At 39.3% G+C, this 23,386-nt stretch overlaps 1 protein-coding gene across 1 annotated transcript in view; it reads right to left on the reverse strand.

Annotated features, from left to right (window-relative positions):
* trpm3 (transient receptor potential cation channel, subfamily M, member 3) overlaps positions 1-22,511 on the reverse strand; it is a 130,853-nt gene extending 108,342 nt beyond the window's left edge. The window contains exon 1 of the mRNA XM_035658207.1: positions 22,308-22,511. Within this exon, the coding sequence (XP_035514100.1) occupies positions 22,308-22,511 (204 nt within the window). The remainder of the gene's footprint in view (positions 1-22,307) is intronic.
* Between the last annotated feature and the right edge of the window lie 875 nt (positions 22,512-23,386).

Here is a 23,386-nt window from a genome sequence, read left to right on the forward strand (position 1 = left end):
ACTGCACACTGTCATAATAAAAAAAAAGGTTCAAATTAATGTCACCATGATTGTTGCTGCATGAAGCATCAAAATATCTGAATATGTCTGCCAACACATGCTCTAGCTTAGCTGAGGCATTAAATCTGTACAAATTAAGGGTCAGCTTATGGACATGCATAAAAATGAATGTTTGTCTTAGATTTTAGCTTTCATAAAGCTCAAATTTAGTTAAAGCACCTCATTAAATGAAGCAGGCTGTCAGAGTTATCCTGTTTTTTTCTCTCTAAAGTGAAAACAATGCAACACAAAATGAAAAAACACAAATGATATATTGCTATATTGCTCTCAAACTACATCTTGCTTGCATGGAATTCTAGCATCAGTAAATGTCCTTATTACTCTCTTAAGTCATCACCTCACAGTAAGTAGATGCTTTGCCGGGGACCGACATTAATAATATCCACCTCACTGACTACTGGCTCCCCGGAGGACCTCCGAGACCTCTGGGAAATGCGTCTGTCAACCATATAGCTAGTCACTGTGGAGGTGTGGTGTGTGTGTGAGGGAGGAGGGGGTCTTAGGAAGAGCGTAGCATGAGAGTGTGCCTTTTCCCCTCTAACCTTCTCACTTCACACTTCTCCATCTCACCCCATGAAATGGTTCAGCGAACACATCTAACTCACACTGCACTGTTTGCATCCTGACTCTAGATGGCAATCTTCTAATACAGAATGACAAGCTCAGTCTAGGCCCCACCATTCAAACCTGAGTCCTATATAATGCTTCAAGAACACTTCTGAATCACCATCAAACTAGCGGTTACTTTACTACAATAGAACCAGAGTGACTGCCTTTTCATTACTAAATGAATCAGATGAAGTCAAGTCTGCATTATCTTCCTGCCCAAAAAAGCGACATACACGCTTTGACCACCAGGGGGCACCAGTTCAACACACCTGCTGAAGACAGAGTGTCTTGTGTGTTTTATCCTCTAACTCTTCTTGGCTACACTAATTATCACAACGTTAAAAGGTATTAAAGCACTGGCGAAGAACAAGACCAGACAAGATGAGATTTCATTCTCTCACAGTGATTCATTTCTCCCCATGGGAGCTTAACTTGGCAGATGAGGGAGGCAATTTACTGTGAATTACTAAAGTGCTTCAGAGAGCTCATATCAGATGGTGAATGCAAAACAATAAATATCCAAAAATGTTTTGTCACTCACGAGTATTACATGATAATTTATCTCAGAGCAAGTTGAGATTAAGCTGAATGGCATATTTATACACGGATCACTACAGAATATACCATCAACTTCAACAGATACTGCCCTGTACTCATGGTATGATTAATATGCCAACGAAAGTCACTTTGCTCTGGTGCCAGTAGATGTGGATTTATGTGACATTAAGAATGTGTAAATGTATGTGTGCATCAGTGAATGTCTGAATAATTTACTCACAACCTACAAGTAGTCGTGAGGAAACTACATTACATCATCTGCTGTATGTATGAGTGAGTGTGTGTGAACGCATTGATGTGAAATAACACTGAGTGGGTGTTTTCTGTAGCCAATTTCTTCTTAGAGACATCTTTGGACCCCGTGACATCTGCACTGTGACAGAAGTGAGAACGAAGCCCATTTCCACCTGTCATTCACGCAAAGCCAGAGCTCCTGAGAAGCTGCTCGCTCATTGAAAATGTGAATCCTCTCTGCTGGTATCTGTGTGAAAAATGCTTGTGAAAGAGTAGGGATCAGTGCGGGTATGTGTGAGTGAAAGAGATGGATAGATTAGTGGAATATTATTGTTGTATTTTATACACAACATTTTAATTGGTGTCCTGACACTATTTTCCAAAATTAAACTGAATTGTGCAAGGGGAAGCAAGAAAGGAAAAAGGTATGTGTTAAGTAAGTGCCTACAGTCCAATTTACATACATTTTAAAAAATTGCTATCACATACATACAGATGGCTGACAAAAGGGAGAAACCAACACAAACGTCTCTGGAACCCTCTCCAGTCTCCCATATGTGTTCAACTGGTTAACATCATTTTCATTCTCATCAAAACCTCCTCGTGTCCTATGTGAAAGCACCTGCATTTGTCATGTTTCTCCACATATTCATAAATTTCCAAATCAACAACCCACATTAGGTTTCCCTATAAAGTCTCCTAACTTAGAAAAATAAACACGTCGTGTCCTGCACCTTAGCCTGTTTTAACAGAGGCGTTAAATCATGCTATGACAAACCATAAAACAGTGACAATGAAAACGATAAATATGTGAAGATAAAAATGTAAGAAAGGTAAAAATGTCACTATCTATCAACACAACTTTGCCTGTAAAGTGTTTCCTGAATAATGTATGTTTTCTCATTATTGTTTGTGAGTGAGTCTTGTTTGAACTGTAGCTTCACAGAAAGGCAACCATTTGATTCCTCTGCTGTGATTCAAAGAGTATCCTGCTGTTTCAATTACCATGTGTTCTGACTGAGAACAGTTAATATACTAACTGTTAATATAAAGTAACAGTAGTCATCATTTTGCATAATGAGGACCAGAGTCACGGCCCAGTGGTAGGAGAATATGTCAGTTGGTGTGAACAGACTTTCCTACAACTGAATAAGACTCAAGAGATGTTCATTGACTTGCGAAAGGAGATCCACTTGTCCTACTCCGACTATTATTAAAAGGGAGTCTGTGACTGCAGTTCAGCAGTACAAATAATTGGGAACCATAATGACAAACTTACATTTGATGCCAACTGTGTGTTTATTCATAAAAAGGCAAACCAGAGTTGGAGCCAGAAAGGTCTGGTCTTTATGGAGCACATTTTCTTTATATTTGCTTCCATCAGGGCAGAGGTTTTACCTCCCTAATGGTGCAACAAACAGATACAAGAGATCTTTTATTCTTTCAGCTGTTGTCTTTTTAAACAAAATTAGATTTGGCCTATGACTAGCTGTGAATTATACGGCACACTATTTTATTTTATTTCTCTTATTTATTCATTATTTTCCCACTGATATCTCAGGCGGTTTGGTGACAATGACAACAGTGATGTTAGCGTTAACCTATTTACTATTGACAGCTGTCTGCAAGCCAAATTGTCCCTGTGGGACATTAAAGCTTTATTCTACTCTGCTCTACTCCACTAACTCTAATGGCCTTCACTCCAGGAATAGCATCCATGGCAAACTACTTATTTTAGTAGCAGCACTCTTTCTTTCTCTATGGGGTTCAATTCTCTCCTGGTCAATCATGGTGAAAAAGGTACATGTAGTACCATAAAGTGTTGTAGATGACTACATCCACCAAACAGTCACACACAGTTACACACAGACAATGACATTGTCCGTTTTCCAGCAAAAACAAGTGACTTAAGGTATGTGATAACAAAGTTGTCTATTGTAGATTGATGGTGCCAAAAGCCTCTATCTGATTTGGCTTCCTCTCCCTCTTCTCTGTGTGATGCTCATCCCCTGGAGGATTCTCAATAAGTGACAGTTCAATATCTCCCTCCCATAACACACGTATGCACACATACACACACTACTACCCCCTGCGTCTCTTGCCTTGAGGAAGCAGGAAGACCTCTGCTGAGTCGGGTACACTCTTCCATCTGGAGAGAGGCAATGATTATTAGCCTGCGGGATGGAACCACATGCAAATACATACAGGCACACACACACACTCATACAGTGCACACTGCCGGTCTCAAAATATGTTGTTTTTGCTACTCACCACTTGTGCATCAACTCTACGCTGATGCCCCACTGCAGTTTCATGCTTCCTAGAATGTATGTAACAAGTCTTTACCCAAATAATCTAAATCTTTGGACACCACATAATTTACCTGCCAAATCAAATTTATCTGAGTATACAGCCTCATCTGAGGGGATTCAAGGGTCCAATATCTAAAAAAAACATAATGAAAAATGTCTTTTATACCTTCACATTGGCACATTGTAAACAGTAATTCCATGTATTCTAATAAGTATGAGTTAAATTTATCACAGATATTGTGCTCTATAATCATAATATCAGCTTCATTCCAGCTAGCAGCCCTTATTTTCTTCCTACTGTTACACCTACATGTTCTTTCTGCCTTTCTTTGTATTAATTTCCATCTATCAATCATGCTAGAGAGCTGCATAGGGCCAAGAGTTAAATGTTCGGTGGGAGACACACAGGTGACACTAATAGGGCAGGGGTGGACGGTAGGTGCCGTATGTAAGAGGACAGCAGGAGAGGTCCATGGCAATATTTATAGGGCGGAAAATAGTAACAATGAGGGCAGATATAGTATATAAATCGGCTGGTGAACATTGGATGAGGGTGAATGAGACAAGACTAACAACAAGGTAGAAAGAATTAAAAGTTAACAATGCAAGTTTGGAGTCGTGGAAGGAAAGAGAACTCCAATAATCTTCCCTCCAGATAAATTCAACCTTTTAGTTTAGCACATATTATTTCATGCTGTGAGGTAGTCTGACAAAGGAACAGCAAGAGTCAATCCTCTTTTCTCTGCAGTAGAAATTATTTATGTGGCATTTGGCATTCCCTGTAATAGAAAGTAGTAAAACCACAAATATCTCACGACTACATAATTGCAGTAGAACAAGGACAAGCACCATTAGTTTTATGGTTGTTTACACTCACCAAAAGCACATTAAATGCATCCCTTAATTTACATCTCTCTGATTTAAAGATATCTGGTCCTGTAGACAAGACTAAACAAAGGGACTCTATAACTATAGCTGTGTGTCATATCTAGCTGTCTTGTCATAAAAACCCATACATTTGCCAAATCAAAATGCTCTATATGGACATTAGTATGTAAACTATAAGGAAAAGGGTGACACCTTCACCTAGAAGTCATTATCAGTATTTAAAAGCAAATCATAAGCCGAAAAGGTGCAAACTAATCGCTTTTAACAACCATTTCAAAGGTCAAAATAATGCTTACAAGAGAAACTGCAATTACAGTTAAGTTCACGTTATGTACAGTCTGTGAGTGGGTCGTAAATTGTCCAGAAGAATTTACTTGTGTATGTGTATGTGTATGTGTGTGTGTGTGTGTGTGTGTGTGTATATAGGTGTGTGTATAGGTGTGTGTGTGTGTGTGTGTTTGTGTTTGTGTGTGGCACTGAAAAGCATCTTCAAACTTCCCCAGAACTGAAGAAGGCATAAACAGCACACAGTAGGGTGCAATTATGGGGGCTCTGTCCCAGTAATTGGAAATGAATAATGTACAAGGACTACTGGCTGTCCTTTGAGAAGGAATTATTTTTGATAATATGCCACCTAGCCTGTGAACTATACACATAGATTCAAATAAAACAGCAGTTAGGTTGCATAAAATTGTTTTCAGTGAAAATCTTTTCCATTATTTATATTATTTATGATGGTAAAACCATGAATTATAATTGTGGCATACCAACTAGTCCCTCTACAAGTCAGTGATTTGAACTTTTTGATGGTAACCAATTATTCTTAATAAGAAAACATTGGCAAAGACCACTTAATGAGGGAAAGGAAATTCAGAGCAAAGTTCACAAGAAATTGTCCTCTGACTGTGCTGTAACAGCAAACGATTCTGCAGTTACTGTGTAATCCGTCTTCAAGTGTAGTGTAATACTTCTAAATCTAAAGTACTGACATTACAATGTACTCAAAAAGCACATGAGAATGCTCCTAATTCACAGCATCAGTACTTGGTGCCAGTATTATTTTTTAATCTGGTACTTGTAATAGGGCTGTCATTTCACAAATTTGTTATTTCAAAGTTATTACCTGTTCAAATTTACAGTCTATTAAGTGCAGCAGGCAGTTTAAAAGTAGTTTGCTTTGTGATCCAGCAGAAGGCGCTCTGCTATCAGCTTGACCTATGGCATGCCCTATTGACCTGTCAGTAAACTAAGCTAGTAATGTGCACTAGCGAGACTTCTGTCCACTTTGTACAAAGCAGCTGTCTAACTCAACAACGACAACAAATCTGCTGACTGACTTGCGAACATTTTGCTTGCAACCGAAGTGAGGCAGCGGTAAGAGCAAGTTTCTTATCCTTTAGTATAATCTTTACATTAAATACCTAACGTTGGCTATTACGTTAAGTTCTATGGTTGTACTATGTGTCTTGAGATTATTTGGTTGAATTCATTCGAATCAATTGCATGTGAAATTTGTCAGAACTTGATTTTTGGAGAAATTGACAACCGGAACATTGGGCCTCTGATGTATTTCATATGTAAAATCCTTATTATACCTTTACCTCTGTGCATTCACCCTCTCTTCATTAATGGTTAACCCAAAGAATGAACAAACAAGAATGTCAAACAATGTTTGTACAAGCATCACTATCAAGGTTTGACCAAAATCGTAACAATTAGATTCAGTATGGACCTTTTTACAATTTTATATCTCACTTTCCACGACACTCCAATATAGAAAGTGATTCAACAAACTGCTAGTTCTTTTGTTTGTGCCTTCGTGGTTTGAGGTTTTTTGGAAGCTCACTCCAGCTGTAAAAATGTGCAAACAAAACATACATTGAATAGCTCTTTATTACTGTAAATAAACCGTCAAGACCCCAGGGTCAACCGATGATAAAAGCGAACTAAAATGTCTGGTGTTAAGCTTCAAGTTTCTCCAAGAAGTACATTACAGGAACAGTTTTTTTAGCGTTTCCATCTTCTGTGCGATGAAGCAGAGAAGTGTGACTAAGAACCATGCCAAGAGAACATCCCCTCAGTCCCGCTGAGACACACCAGTCTGATACTGACTGAGAGGGCAGAATCAGAGAGAAGAGAATGAAAGAGTGAGTGAAGAGTGAAGAAGATGGGGAAACTCACTGAGGACAAAATTATAGAGAAAAAGGGAAGGAGGTGTGAGGGCATGACAGAGAAATATGACATTATGGGACACAAGCATTTAAGATAAACATTGTGTTATGCTTATTTCATGCATATCATTGTTGGACGCCAGCACCAAATTGCTCTTTTGCATAATGAGGATGCATTAAAGCAGATGAAGCAATTCAAAGCCTCACATTAAGTTGTCCATCTGAATCTCTCGGCGGAAATGAGGCTGGCTGTTGTATTTGTGTTTCACAACATTAACTGTCTACAAGGGCAATTTAGATCATATCTAAACTGATTGATATGTGTAACACAAGCAAATCAGATGCACAGTAGCAATCATTAAGCCTTTTAGAAGCACACATTTTAGGAGCTCAAAAAGGAGAGCAACAGCACTTATGGTCGGTACATAGTGTGGCCGCATCATGTCAAAAACTTAAGTGTAAAGAACAATTTTGTAACTTTAGTTGGAAGTGGTGCACACACCTTCAAATCCACAGCAGAATATAATGTTTACTCTCATACTGCCTTTGCTGGGTTAGTTTTAAATACAGTGTTTAAATCCACAACTGCTTGGAGAATGTAATAAGTCTTTGCCTGGCAGTTAACTATATTATACACACCTGTGTTGTCATACAGCAGCAATAAAATCTCAAGTGGGAGAATTAAAGAGCTGTCAGTTTATATAATGGTGTAAGTGTCCAGATTGCTTTTCTCACTGTGTTTGCAGTAGTGACATTATGTTGTGCTTAGTTTACTGTTATGCTAAAACATCAAAATTGACAGTCGTCTGTCCTTGGAAGTAGCTGGGTGATCATATTTGGGGTGCTATATGCCCCTGTGCGTGATATTTATCCAATTAAAAACATTTGTAGTATAAAGAAAGTACCAATTAGCACTCAAAAGCCAGCTGTTTTCAGTTGAGCACTGACCTTTTGAAGTTAGCACAGATCTTGGCTCTTAAAACTGCAGCTGTCTTGATCTTATAAGACTATTGTTTCCAATAACAAAATAATAAGATATAAAACCACAGCTGATGGCCATTCAAAACAATTTGTTTTAGGAACTTATTTATAAGAAGACAGTTATTTGGCCAGCCAGAGATCCACAGACAGTTTTAAGAGGTGGGGGGAAGTTAGTAACTATGGCCATAAAGTACTAAAAAAGTAATATATAAAATACTGAATTCAATACTAAAACAAACAGGGAAATGTTGTATAGAAGGGATGCAAGAAGTGGAATAATATGATACACATACTTAGTAGTCAAGCAGACTTTTGTGGGGTATACCTGTTAAAAGATGGACCAAATGATTGGCATGACACAAATAAAAACGAATTAACCTTACTATAAGACTATTACAGCCACAAAAAAATTATATGTTTTATGATGATGAGAATTTACAACTTAAGTTAAAATAAAATAAAAATGAGTAGGTTTTTTTTTTTCTTTTTTTCTCAACTGTCTTACTGGTAGCAAAAAAACAAGATTCCACATGACTCTGAAGTCAGTTTTGGTCAGTCAATACTGGACATTCAGTCCTCACTACAGTCACATCCACAGTACTAGACATTTAACTTAAGATGACAAGTGACTGAGGTTCTTGGGCTTGGCAGGAAGGGCTGACTTCTTTACTATGGAAAATAATGCAATGTCTACATATGATGTGCCTCAGGGGAAAAATAAGATTGGACCAAAAATTGAAACCTGCTGCACTCAAGAGGTTATATGGGCTCTGGTGAAGTCATTGTTGCCAGTGGAGATGAAATTCCACTGGCGATAAAGAAAATATTCAACCATTAAAAAGCTGCAGACCCACTGCTGGATTTATCAGAATACCACCGTCAACTGTCAACAAAAGCTGCTCTTAGAGTTACGATTCACAGGACACGAAGCTTCCACAAACTAGAGGTGATGCAGAAGACTAAAGCCAGCATATCCATTTGCACATAATGCTGAAGACAACATTTGGTTATTAGTTCAGTTAATTTATTCTTGTTGTATTTATTTGATCAAATCTGTTTTAAATTTGCTTGGCGGTATTTAAAAAAATCTTTCCTTATGGCCATGCATGCGCATATATATCGGCAATCGCCAATTGTTGGACTAACATGGCCGGTGGGAAAATGGTGGGAAAATTCTAAGATATCACCCAACACTAGTGCCACCCTCCCTTTAGAATGACACTCTCTTTTTCTCTCTCAAGACAGGAGATCAGTGCAGTGCCCATCTGGTAATACCTGAAGCCCCCAAGTCCCTGTCAGTCCAGTGCTCAATGGAGAAATAGAGCAAACAACACACACACACAGAAATCTATAAATGCCAGATTAGCTTTAGTGCTTGCCGATCTAATCTTCTGAGTCAACAGAGCAATGCAGACATGGCTCAGTGTCATGAGGCATCAGTCACTCATTTCACTTCAATCCTGCAGAGTAGACTGTCGTCTATAAACCTAAAGTCTCATTCTTCAGCAAACTGTGTGGGTTTACTAGACTCATTAATTATTTCAGTCCAGGATCAACTTGAGAAAGTTTCAGTGAAACAAAGTGAAACAGATCTGTGTGAGACCCAGTTAAGGAATATTGTAATTCTACTAATCAAAGAAAACTAGTAACTTTACTAAACTAATCCTAAACATGTCAATATTAGCTAATGTAGGACAAGCACAAGCCATAAGACTTCTGCGATTCTGAGATCATTTCCCTCTGGCAAAGGAGGCAGACATTGGATTAGTCTAGTTGTATCTGAAAGCTCCTGTGCACCGAGTGTTTGAGCTTATGTTTAAGAGTGTTTCCAGGTTGTCCTAAAAACAAGGCTTCATTGCTCAGCTGTGTGGATGGAGCCAGTCAGGTGAAATAGTGGATAGTACAACTAATGGGTCAACCTCCTCCATTTTGTCCCTCCGTCTTTAAAACGAGCTCCCGTTGACTAGACGGCACACAAATACACAAATGTACATTTACAAAAACACACACACACACACACACTACATCACACACACACACACACACACACAAATGCCTGCCTGCAATACTGTGTATGAAAACAAAATGCCAAACTCCCCTGACATAAATTCTGCATTAGCCATTGAGAACCTTCATGTTGCCTTAGCAACATAGATATAGTGTAATTACCGTCTTGCGGGTCGGTGTAATAAAGCTAGACCCACAGCCCAGTGGCCCCGGGGCCCCTGGTAATGGCTTTTATGGCAATCATTATTGCCACACCGCTACACCAGGAAACACATAGGAGGATATGCTGAGCCTCAAAGCCCGGAGCTCATGTCTTCAGACAGAAGAGCTTCAAAGCCAGAGTTCAAAGAGAGGGTGCAGCACAGGTTTCAGATCAACAGATGAACAGATCTCTATTCAAAAATGTCGACATTTACGTATGTAAATATCTACATTTACATAAAAAGACAAGGCTCCCTATTATAGGATTTCCTAATTCTAGGTTTGGCAACAGGTTTGAGGTTGCCTGATGGCTTTCTACTTACATACTAAAAATACCAGGGCTTCCCACAGCTTACTACATTGGAAGCAGGCAATCTCAATCTATCTAATCTAATGTTAGAATAAATTATTACATTTTTATAACCCCAATATCAAACCCTAGGGAAAACTCCTCCAGCTCCATGTTGTTGTTTTTTTACATCAATTTGTTTGCAACAAATAACTACTGTTCTGCTTACAATCTCCACTAAACTAAATTTCCTAGGAGAAAACCTTAAATAGCCATATTTAATACTACAATGTATAATAGCCAAAAAAGAATAGCCTAAAGCTCAGGTTAAAAAAGGTAAGTGTGGCTGTCTGTAGAGATCTCATAGTGAAGCCTTGTTCATCACATCAATACATAGCACCAAAATCAGTGAGGATTTTTATGAAAGGAGCAAGGGAAATGAAAAACTAAGGCTTATCATCTCTCTCTGCATACAAAAAAGCTGTAATCTAATTTGAATTCTCTAATGGAAGCTGTTTTGGTTGAGGCATGACTGAGCATCTCTGAAATGTTTCCGTCTGTGTCTCTCTCCACTTCTGTTCCTCTCTTCCTCTGTCTGAGTGAGGATAAATTAGCAGAAGGAATTCAGAGCGAGGCTGCTTAGAGGAGGGTTTAAAAAAGCTTTGATCAGGACCCATGCCAGTAATCTGACAAATCCATAAGGGGAGCAACTCAAATCATGTTCTTTTGTAGGAGGCTATATATTGGCAAGTCACCATGCCTTGTGCTTATGAATATGTGTTCGTCATCATGCCCTGATGGTAATGAATGTGAGTGTCTCTAATTAATAATTTGAGTAATTTAGGAATCTTAGAAAATTACATTCCTATGTAATTTACTATTCGGATTCCTGTATATTCGAGTTTCCCTGTGTGTACATTACGTACATGTGTGTCACTGAAACAGTCGATAAAAAACTCACGAGACACTAGTTTTTTTAATCCTGCACTCCAGGTGGAGCAGATTTCCCCGTGTCTTTAACTCTGGCACGAAAATGTGCAGAAACAATTGATTTCGCTTCTATATCCCTGCCACTCAGAATTAGTGCACTGGCCTGGAGGACAAGGGGCACAAAGTGAAGACAAAGGTAACTTAAGTACAATAGCTACACTTCAATTACTGTCATATAATGAAAAAGAGCTTCTCAATTTAATTCAGTGTTCTCTTACAGCTCACTTCAACGAATGATCCAAAAGCCTCGCAGAGAGAAAGGATTATAGAGCTGTCATAATACCTCTCCCTCTCGCAAATCACGCGGAGAGAAAAGAGAGGGAGATGAATGGATCTGCAGGTTGGTAAGATGAAACAGAGAGAGAGAGAAGAGGCAATAAATAAAAGCCCAATTAAATCTACCAGTTTGATGAGGCGTGATCACATATTTCCTGACATCCCTGCATGTGTTTTGTTTGCATGGTGTTTTCAAAAACTACGAGAAAAATTAGGAGCTCTTGGTGGTGTAGGATGTGGTATTTCATCTACAAAAATCTGTCAGCTCCATTTTTAGTAATTAAACCAGACAAAGGCAGACAATGTAGGCAAACTCACTAATAGTTCAGTGGCACTTGGCCGGCTGAGAGTCAACTGGAGTAAAAACTGCGATGGTGATGAGTGTTTTTAAGGTCAGAATACGCCTTCCATCAAGCACACATAATTACATCACACACAAACACACACACACACAGATAATGTCTGTCAGGTCAACTGTGGTCATTACTTCAGCTAGGTGAGTTGAGGAATCATTGCCACAGCAACAAAAGTTTGCCATGTGACCTTATCAAACCCTGTCCTCTTTCTTTCCCTTTCCCTCCCTTTTCCTTTTCATGGCCACAGTTCATTTTGCCCTTTCTATTATACTGCACAAAAAGTTCACCATCCATTTCATCTCTCTAAATGGTATCTAGGGAGAAGATCTCCTTAGTTAGGCTTCAACAACAAACAGAGAGATAGAGAGATATAGAGGAAAAAGAGAAAAAAATGTACCACTTTCATTTGTAACACCTAACACCCTCCGACGTCCCAAAATTGCCATGCCTACTCAACCCTCTCACACTTAAAGCTCCATCTGTATCACACACTTGCTCTCCTCCTCTGTCTCACATACACACACAAACACAATCACATACAAGTAAGTTCTTTCATCTTTCCAAAAGATGCTTTGTCTCCTCACCACGTTCTCCCACTATGTAACACCTCCCACTGCGTTCACCGCTCAAGCAAACTCTACATGATACTTCGGATTGTTTCCAAGCTACTGTTGCTACGGATGTCAGTCAACACCCTCCGCACACACACACACATAAACTCACACCATCACTGCCATCAAATAACCGGCTTATTTGTACTGCCGGTCTGCCACTGAAACGTGTGTTAAGCAGATTAAAATGTTGAGGACTTAGCTGTGTTGGCATGCCAGCCTCAGGTTTGTTATGACTCAGCCCCACTGAAAGTGAAATGAAAGTTTCAGGCATGGCATGCTTGAGAGAGACCAATTACTACTACTGACAGTATTGCCCTAAAATTAAATAAAAACAACTTGTTGGCATTTTGGCTTTTTGTGTTGCTGCTTGTAGTCTTCGGAGTATTCGGTGCTGTGGTTACAGGGGTGATTGATGTGTTCACATTTCCAAACATCTGTCTCCATCTGTCTGACACCCACTACCCTTTCTCCAGATGGCTATCTCATCATGTACTTCCTTTCCCATTGCTACTTAATTAGTATGATGTGTATTGCGACAGACTAATAATAGAAAAATATGGCTGTGGGTCCCATTCAGCCATGATGTTGACTGTGTACTTCTATGAAGGATCCATATGACGTGAAAAAAATGTGTATGAATATTTATCTAGAAGATTTCTAAAAATAAGATGGGTTGTACTACTACAAAGGTTGTAAAGAGAGAGAAGTGCCCCCCTTTGATACTTTTTTTTATTCACTGTTGTGGATTTTTGTTTAATGTAATCATAACTGGACTCCTGAAATTGATGTGAAGTGATTTGGTAGAGAGGGGACGTATCAGTCTGTTGTAGTTGTTACAGAGTTCCCTCACACCTAATCTTTGGCTGAGTACAGACACACAAACCCGATGGCAGCCAAGTTGATTTTGGCCTGTTATCAACTCACTCACAGTTAGCAATTAAGAGCGTTAATTGGGGACAGCCGACATGACGTTTGTCATTTTGAGAGGTGAAACTCGGTCAGCACAGACTTTGCCAAACAGAGAGTCAAAGCTGAGCGAAGCCGTGTATTTTGCCAACGTTGGTCACTCGCACCAGTGTGGCCAAATCATTCTTCATGTTGCAACACACTAATTCTCACTTGCATATACAAGACAAGCTCACACTGTAGAGTGTCATAAAGGAGAGCAGCATTGCAACGCTAGCAGGCTGAGGTGGATAAAATACAGTAAAGGAAAGTAAAGCTAGAGCCAGAAACTGATCAGCTTTATTTAAGCCAATACCGCTCCTTTAATATACGCCCATCTGGATCAGCTAGGGAGAGATGATGGCCAATCATCAGGAGGCAAGATCATGCGAGGCAAGTCATTTTATTGTGTTAAAACTGTGCTATGCTGCAATATGAAGGAGATGGATTTCATGAAACTTAACATAATTAAACATTGTTTGTGTATGAATTAGAATATATTCTTGTCTAAGTAACAAGTCAGACTGCAGGATGGAGGATAATGTACCATTTGCTCTAAATAAAAAGTCATAAATTCGTACTATTTGTGCAGTAATACGTACAAACTGACTCCTACACCTCAGCGAATAACCATTTTGTTCATAGATAATTAGTCGCACTGACACACTGGATTTCTGTTCAATGAGTTTCTTTCATTATTTAAACTGTTAGGTCGTGTTCATATTGACATTAGCGCTGCTTGAAAAAATAGTCACCCTCATTAATTTTAATGAGACCACTGGATCTGATTAAGCCTTTAAACAAACTAAATGAAAATTCAAATTGTATATATTATTTCATATTTCATCCTGTCGAGTCTCATACCGTTGACTTATCACACATACTAACACTACCTCATATTTCTTACGTTTTGAAAATAGGTTGGTTTTTTTTTCGTTTTTTTCATTTGTACGTTGCAGTTGTCTGCATAGTGGATAGTGTCAAATACATGTGCATTGTGTCTTGCATGAACCAACAGACAGGCCAAAATAGCAGTGTATTGTTGTCTGCCACAGTGTCATTATATATCCTACCAGTGGGAGTCTCCAAAGTCACAAATTCTCATATTGTACATGTTGCGGCTTTGAAGATTCTTGACTTATTCCCTGACAAAAATAACCAACTAAATAAAACATTTTGCATTATGAATCAACTAAGAATGGATGCTGATTGTCAATGGGATTTTTATTGTGAAAAATGTTACCACAATAAAAGTAAGAATGCTGCTAGCAGCCCCAGTGAAAAAGAAGTGAGTTTAGCCAAAAAACAAACAAAAAAAGAATATTTGTTAAAAAACCTGAACATAAACAACACAAAGTTTTGCAGAGACAATAACATAATAACAGTGTTAGTAGGATTCAGGCAAATGCCATTACCAGACCATCTGTACAGTCCATCTTTCTTCACACATGGGTTTAGCACTACCTTGCAGTGGCTAGCCACATCACCCACGTATGTCAGTAAACTAGCTATTGTTAGACTCCAATTGCCAATAACACAATTTCCAGTTCATGTTAAAAAAATAATGTGTTCAATGGTCTCTTAATTCTTAATCTTATACAGTTGGAGCCACAAGAGGGCACTAGAAGTCCTGTGTCAGTATAGTAGAAAGAAATGTTAAATTAAGTTTTAAAATGGATTTTGTATGACCTTCACAGTTTTAGACTTGATATTTAGGGAAAGGACAAAGGACCCCAGCTGAGCTGCAAACTGCAAGAGGCAGCTCTAAGATGAACAAATATGAATCCAGCTACTTTGCCCTGAGTATATCTTTACCACAGCACAGAAAAAGCAGAGCTAAAGAGAAGAGACCTAACCTCACCTACAGAGTCAGTCAACTGTATTCTGGCCTCTTTTTTATCCTCATATCATACTGTCTTTGGAAAGGAACCACGCTGTCACACACACACAATCTGGAAAACTCTATGTGAGGAGGCTGCTGGTACATTACCACTCTTCAATTTCAATTATGGTGGAGGTGAGAGAAATACCATATTTTGCATTAAACTGGTTGAAAGCACAGATGCAGTCGAAGCTTTATCACTGTTTATGTTTGGTATGGCAGGGATGAGAAATACAGTATGTGGAGTTACTGGCTGGTCTTTTTATTTTTCAATCTCATTCTAACATACTGGACATTATTTATTAGGTAATGAGAGGAATAACCTACAGTAAATTAGGGCTGTACAATTATTAGAAATATTATCAAAATCACAATAGGCCAATTGCAATATCCAAATTGCAGGAGCTCAATTTTTTTGATAAAGATAAAAAATATGACAAAACAGAATTATAATGAAGTACTGTTTTGCTGCACATATGCCAACAAGACAGAGGCATTAGGCATTTATTATTGTGAATCATTATGAAATAGTATTTCTTAGTCTTATTTTAACAGTAACTGACTTAATGTAAGCTTATGTAATTACAGTAATTCTACAGTTTTTAACAGGTTAAATTTACCTTTGGGAATGCAATTAAAGATCTATTTCATGTCCATATTGGCAAACAGTATGAATGGTATAAAGGAATATCGGTATTGGTTCCAGCATGATCACTGCATTGCAAATTTGTCCCTAAATACACTAAAATCTTTCTATGTAACAAGTTAAACAACTGGCTTATCCTTTGTTACAGCATTGTGAGTTTACTGAAACTGGAAGTGGGTGAACTTTTTATAATGTTGACCATTGGTATGACCATGGTAAACAGCCAGGGATGGCTTAGGGCTGTGCAGCAAACATTTTCTTGCACTCATAAGGCCATACATTTGTTTTTAAAGCCTCTCCTTTGTGAACACAATATAGAAGCTACAGCCTCAGTTGTTGCACTCTCATGGCTCACCCAGCAGGTTTGTTCATTTCTTTGAAGATACTTGACTGTATCTAACCAAACCCACAAAAATAAGGGGATGCAAATTGGTTATTCTGAATGTAGGAAAAAACTACATTTCAATTCTGACTGCATTGTAAATATGGCATTTATGCTTGTTCATGTATTCATTTTAGGAATATTACAGTCTTTTCATTTCTCAATACAGGTCTGATGTTTTCGTTTTTGTATCCTTGCGTCTGTTTCTACTGTACTTTGCCACATTTTGTTTTTATCGAAACACCAACTTTTCCACCTCAGTCAAGCGTAATTGAGATATTTCAAGGTTCAGATGCACAAACTGAAAATGTGCATAAAAACAAGTGAATAGAAACCACTCTCCGTCACCTGTCCGCACATTGCCCACAATCACACGCCCAAAAACATACAATCAGATCAGTAGATAAAGGAGTCAACATAGAACAAGTGCATGCTGCAAAACCTCAACCGCCCAAGGACTGCTAGATCTGTCTGACTTCACCTGTCAATGAATCACCAACTTCTTGACAGACAGGAAGCAATAGGAGGTTGGAGAAGCCTCAGGAATGTGTGCTCTTTCCACTACTCCATATCTCCACCAGTAACTGCTCCTGCGAAATTCAAAACTTTCAGATGACACAATGATGATTGGCTGCATCTGAGGTTGTGAAGTTGTATAATAGCTGTAGGTTTGTGAATATTTTTTATATGTTTGTTTTTGGCACTACGTGTAGCTACATAACTACTAACAAATGATTTTGCTCTTGAAAATACCGTATGTCGCTGCCATGATCATATGGCTCAACTTTGAGTTTTGCAGAGTGGGAGATAGTGTCCAGGTACCCAACAGTGTCTGAACCTATTAATAGTGTTTTTCAGAAGTAAATGTCTGTTCAAAAGTTGTCATTTGGCTCATTGTGCTACCAAGCAGCCAAATAGCAAATGCCAATTTCACAGAGAACACTTAAGCGTGCGAGTGACTGATCTTTGTTCTAAAAGCTTTAAAAACAAGACGAATCGCTCAACCATGCATCGTTTCCATAGGAACCGACAAAACTTAGTTACTTACTCTTCTTTCCGACCTCTGCCTCATGGAGTAATATCACACTTGGGTTCATTGTAATGAAAATCCAATACAAGCATTCACACATTTCCAGTTTTGTTTCCCCTGGGTTCAGCAGATCCAAAAAGAACAAATTGAATTTTCAATAACAAAACGAAACCTCTCTTTTTCTTGCAATGAAGCCATGAAAAATGGTACTTAATGCCCTTATTACATAAGTATACATATGTGTTTTGTGCATGAAGAGAGAGCAGAGTTCCCTAATTAGAATATATAATGATACACTGAGATGTTGTATAAGAGGGTTGTATAATGGCACTGGAGCAGTAACAAAGTGTCCAAACTATGTCAGGATCATTAAACCTGCAATAACTGTTTTTCTTGGCAACTTGGGGCATGACATATCATCACCTTGATGTGTACAACTTGTTCGCAAACAGTTGCTTATTTACACATCCAGCAGTTACGGAGAAACATCCATTTGGAGTCGTGTTTCCGGCCACCTGGCATATTCAGCTCTGTCTTTGGTCTCTATCAACTCCACAGGGAAAAGTCTGGCTCATAAGGTGTAAATACTCAACTCTGTTGACCAACTAGTTGCTGTGTACTGAAAACAGCTGCCTGCTGTAGCCGAAAATGGCGCTAAGAGAGCGGGGAGAGTGAACCACAAAAGTAAAGTTGTGGACCAGACTTGCAGATTTGGCTGATAATTCTCTATTGATACACATTTATTATGAAAATACAGGTTACAGCTGCTTAAAACTACATGTAACACATGCGAAGACTTTAGTTAATGTTAAGTAGACACATTTAAGTGGTTAGATGGATGCATTAATTACATTCAGAAGGAATATTATTTAGTTACCCCACATACTGTATGTCATAGTGTACTTATAATATAATGTCTAGACTCAGATCATCGGATCAAAACATTAGATACAGCATAGTTAGTAGTTCAGATCAGCATTTTGCCAGCTTATGGCTGTTTTACATTCAGTTAAGAAAAAACTCCATACACTTTAAATAGTTTTTTTTCTTTTTTGTAACACAAGAGAAATCTCAAGATTTCATAGTGGCATAGTGAGCATAAATGAGCCTAATCAAAGCAACTAAAGACCACTGAGGAAAGGGAACAAATGGGCTATGGGAGCTTTTGAAGATATGCTCTGATGCTAGGGGTAATCACAGTGGGCAAAATGTCTGTTTTCAAGACTATTGTGTTCCCACTGTGACTTGATATGAGGCTCATTACAGCCAAAAGCATCAGGGTGCTGGTGTGAGCTGCAAGGCTTTGACAACACCATCCGATCTCAAATTGCCATATTCTCCAAGGGAGAGTCTTCATGACATACTGGTTCTCTACACACAGAGAGCCAAGCACACAAAACCCACAAAAACAGACACTCAATCTAAACCTGAAAAACATTTTTGTCTTGCTGTAAAAGGGGCAGGGGATTTCTCTAGTGGTACTGAGCAGAAGGCCTCCATGATCCACAGATGGCTTGATGAACTGCAGGGCATTCACATGGCAATAAAGAAATAAGGATGAAACAAACCGAGACACATGCTTTATCACACACTTGATCTTTACAGACTCAAACATAGAAGAAAAAGTCCAAATAATTGAAAACCACAGATCCAATTTGGTGTGAAATTTGAGAAAACTGAGTCTGTGTGTGAGAGCGAGAGAGAGGGAAAGACCCACATCTCCTGCAATGTCTTCTAGTTGCACACAGAACTTACTCTGAGCCATTCACAAAATATCCAACACAGGAAAAAATCAAATTTATACAATAAATCAGCCAGACTCAAATTCAGAGTTTGGAAGAACTTAGAGAAAAAAAAAATGATTTGAAGGTCATCACATGGATGATCCCAATCCTGGAACTGAAGTCCAGTCTGCAGTATTTCAGAGAAAAAGCACTACCTCTATGTATTACTAAAAAAAACATGTCTTACTTACTGAGAACTTATGTAGCTGAGCCATAATTAATGTTATTAGTTCCACGTAATTTCCCTTTTATGACCAGTCAGTATGTCTGCCATGAAAAAACCTCTGAGCATTTATACCCTCGGTCCATTCACACAGGACTGACATTTCCCTAACTATTCTATTGGCCAAAATAGAAAACACCATGTGTGCAGAGTTTCCTACAGTATTTACTCAAACCTACAAAGATTTATAAAGCTGGTGCCAGTCAAAAACTATATTCACAAAAACCAAAACTATTGATAAAAAAAATCAGTTTCAAATCACAGAATAAAAATGTCTATATTTCTATGTCATTATTTGTTTGTCTTGCAGGTCGCCAAATTTTCTTTTTGATTTTGCTAGGAGTAATAAATTCACAGCCCAAAGGTAACATACAGACTTCCACTGTGGATTTAAGTCTTAAATCCACAGGGCTGAATTATCTCTCACCCTTACTATCTGTCTTGGCCTATGATTCTCCTTGTCTTTCACCATTCAGCACTATCACTAAGGATTTTCAAAGCGCCTGTGGAGTAATTCTCACTCACTTTCTCGTCCAATTTCTATCCTTCACCTTGGTTTCGCTCATTCAGTCAGTGACACACGGGATCACTCACTCAGTAACAAACACATGATCAAGCACATGCACACAAACACACCTGTCCCATTACTAATGACTAATGATTCAAATGTCTAATGATTTGAGAGTAGCAGTGGTGTTGTGGTAGTATTACTCTGTGGTTCATATCTAAGCAACACAAATCCCAAAGGACCAAGCTTAGCTTCTCTTTGTGCACACAGACACACACACACACATTTAAAACTTAAACATAGTTAGAGACAAAGACAGGAGCACACACAAACTTGTTATTTTGTTCTAAAATATATGTACATAAGTCTTTAGAAATCCACATATCTTGGCATTTACATAATCTCTAATCACATCTGTTACTAAACCAGCTGACAGCCCACTGCCTCACAGTATGTTATGCCTAAAAAACACATGTTTTTAAAGCAGAATATGTGTGCAATATAAAAAAGCACTGGTTACTGGGACACAATTGAAAAACCACAAATGGATCTCGTATCTCCGACCGTGCATATCTCTCTCTCCCACACATCTCCCAGCTCAGATATCGTTGCCAAATATCACTCCACAGACTGTCTAAGTGTGATAGCCCATGAGCACCAGCTAGCAGGCAGCTTTAGTTATTCTGACCCTGATCCATAAACAGCAGTGAAGTTCTACATTACAAAAATAGAGCGGATGGGACCCCAGATCCATCAGATCAACATCACAGAGAGGTTTCATCATTGTCACAGTGAGACTTTTTCCCACTAGCCTGACAGATGCCGGCAAAAGGCATAGGGTAGACATCAATTTTGAAGCACTAAAAGCACCCTAATACCATGAAGCAGGTGCAGGGAGCAGGCACAAAGATGGGAATGGAGTGAAATAACAAAAGAGAAGAGTAAGAGATAGCAGAGTGGTGGATGTGTGCAACCAGATTCCAAATTAGTCACTGGTTCCTAATAACTCCCAATGGTTTTTATGGCAAATCTTTAAATAAATAAATCTTAAAATACTAACAGTTCTGACTTTAGGTGTATCATTCACAAGTTTTTCTATTCCAGTCTGCCACACCACAACACTACTATAAACGTGATTTTACACCATGCACAATTATAGCTTCACTGGAGAAATTAGCCAAAGTCAATTTAAGCCTCCCAGCTCTCAGTTGTTCTGTTGATATGTAATTAACGTTCCTTAATTACCCCTTACCAGCAGGTAATGTTTATTTACTATAATAATCCTCAAGAATTCAATATTTCTTGCTATTGGCTGCAACAGTTTTTTTAAACGTCGTTGCTTTAATGTTACACCATATTTCACACCGCACTGTTGCCAGTCACTTGATGCCACTGAAAACAGATGGTACAAGCAAACAAACATGCCCCCTTTTATTTAGTCAAGTGCATGAATTTAGAAATTCTATGATGGCAGAATTTGAGCTGATCCCCAAGAGGATTTATACAGATTGTAATATCTAAACCGTTCAAACATTGTTCATTATGCAGTGGATCATAAAGCCATAACACAGACAGTTGCCTTTCAAAAGACGCCAAACTTGCAGATGGCACACATTTGTCATCAAGGCTGTCTCATCTTTTGTTCATACTGTACACCAGCTAGGTTATTTTAAAGGTTGAATCACTATTGCATGCTACAGCTGTGCCTTGTTTTGTCCAGTAAATATCGACCAGGTGCTGAGGGCTTTTGACAGACTGGCCCTTTGGTCAATTTACTCATTATGTACAGGGAGCACAGACACCATCATCACCAACAGTGCTTGGTAGATAACATGTTGTGGTGCTTCAGTAGGTGACCAGCATTGATTGACCTAGAATTATATCAAAAGTTAGAAAAAAACAACATTTAGCAGCTTTAAATCTAATTGATAATCTAATATGTTTATGTAGTAAAGTTTACAATATCCTGTATATGTATAAAACCAAGCCTATACATCTAAACATAATATTCTGATTATATAGTACCTGGTTCCCAAGGTAACAGGTGATGGAAGACTCTGTAAAGCTAAAAACAACTGCACAGCAGCGAAAACAGCTTACTTTGGGTAATGATAGATTTATCACTCAAGGTGTCGAAGAGGCACCACAGAGTGAATAATCTACTAAACTGGTAAATTCAAAAAACAAGTTTACTCTACCCCACTTAAGTCCTAATCCCTCATTGCTGCTTAACTCCCTCCCAGGCAAGGTGCTATCTTGACAGCAGCCTTTCCTGTCCCATTTCCCTCTCAGCACCCAGGCCATTGATTAATCTTTGGGGGAACATGTAGAGGGGGCCTATGTATCCTTGAAACATCTTACCGGTGGCTGCTGAGAGTTGAGCACCCCCCTCTTGGTGGACCCCCCTCTGGAGCTGAGCCTCTTCCACGACTCTGAGAAACGCCCCCTGGTGGTGGGACGCCCTGGCCCAGATGTCCCGGACGCAACAGATGAATCATCCCGGGTGGAGAACGGCCGGTCCCTGCGCAACTCCCTCCGCTCAGCCCACTTCTTCTTGGAAGCCATTGGTGTTGAAAATGTGGTCAAAGAGATGTGGGAAGCAGGGCAGCCACTCTGTCGAGGAGTCAAGGAGGCGGTTCTTTAATCAAACTAGTGCCACAGGTGGCATCTTCACTTCATTCACAACTCTGCTGCCTGCTGAAGTACCCCGATTCTCTCAGTCTCTGCCTCTTCGCTCTCTTTAGGTCTTCTTTTTCACTTGGAAAAGATTGTGGGAGAGAAATTTCCGACTCCTTTCTCCCTGTTTCTTTTACTTTTTCCCTCTTCGGATCTCTTGATCAAAAGGAGTGGGACATTAGATCTTCACCTGCTCGACTGCACTCCTGTGCTCTTCTTTTCTTCCCTGTAGCCTTCCTCTGAGAGGGATGAGAGTCAGAGAGGAGAGGTGGCGAAGCAGAAGGTGCTGTCTGCACCCTGTTGCATGTGCCGTTACTGTGGCTCGGCCGTTGATGCCGTTTTCCCTCCTCACAGGCAGAGAGAGAGGGAGAGAGAGAGAGAGAGAGAGAGAGAGAGAGAAACAGGGAAACCAGGCAAGGGAAAGAGAGAGGGAGGGCGGGAGAGAGGAGGAGGGAGTTGGAGGGTACGATATTCAGATCCGGGTGAAAGGGGCTTCAAGATAGAGACAAAATAATAGCAAGGAGCTCACAGAGTGGAGAGAGAAAGAACAGGAAATAAGAGCAAATGACAGTGAGACAGGTGGAGAGAGGAGAAAAAAAGGGTACCAGACAAGGACAACGAAGAGACAAGCAGGAGTCTCTGGAGTGCAGGGTTCCTGTTGAGCATTGTGCAGAGCGGCTTTAAGCTGACTGAGAGGTACAGGACAGACAGGGGTGTCAGTAAGTCACTCTCACACTGTGACCACTCTGCTCTGAATACCCACA

The sequence above is a fragment of the Morone saxatilis genome, unplaced genomic scaffold (genome assembly GCF_004916995.1).
Source record: "Morone saxatilis isolate NCDOM2014 unplaced genomic scaffold, NCSU_SB_2.0 Contig16, whole genome shotgun sequence".
Taxonomy (NCBI): domain Eukaryota; kingdom Metazoa; phylum Chordata; class Actinopteri; family Moronidae; genus Morone; species Morone saxatilis.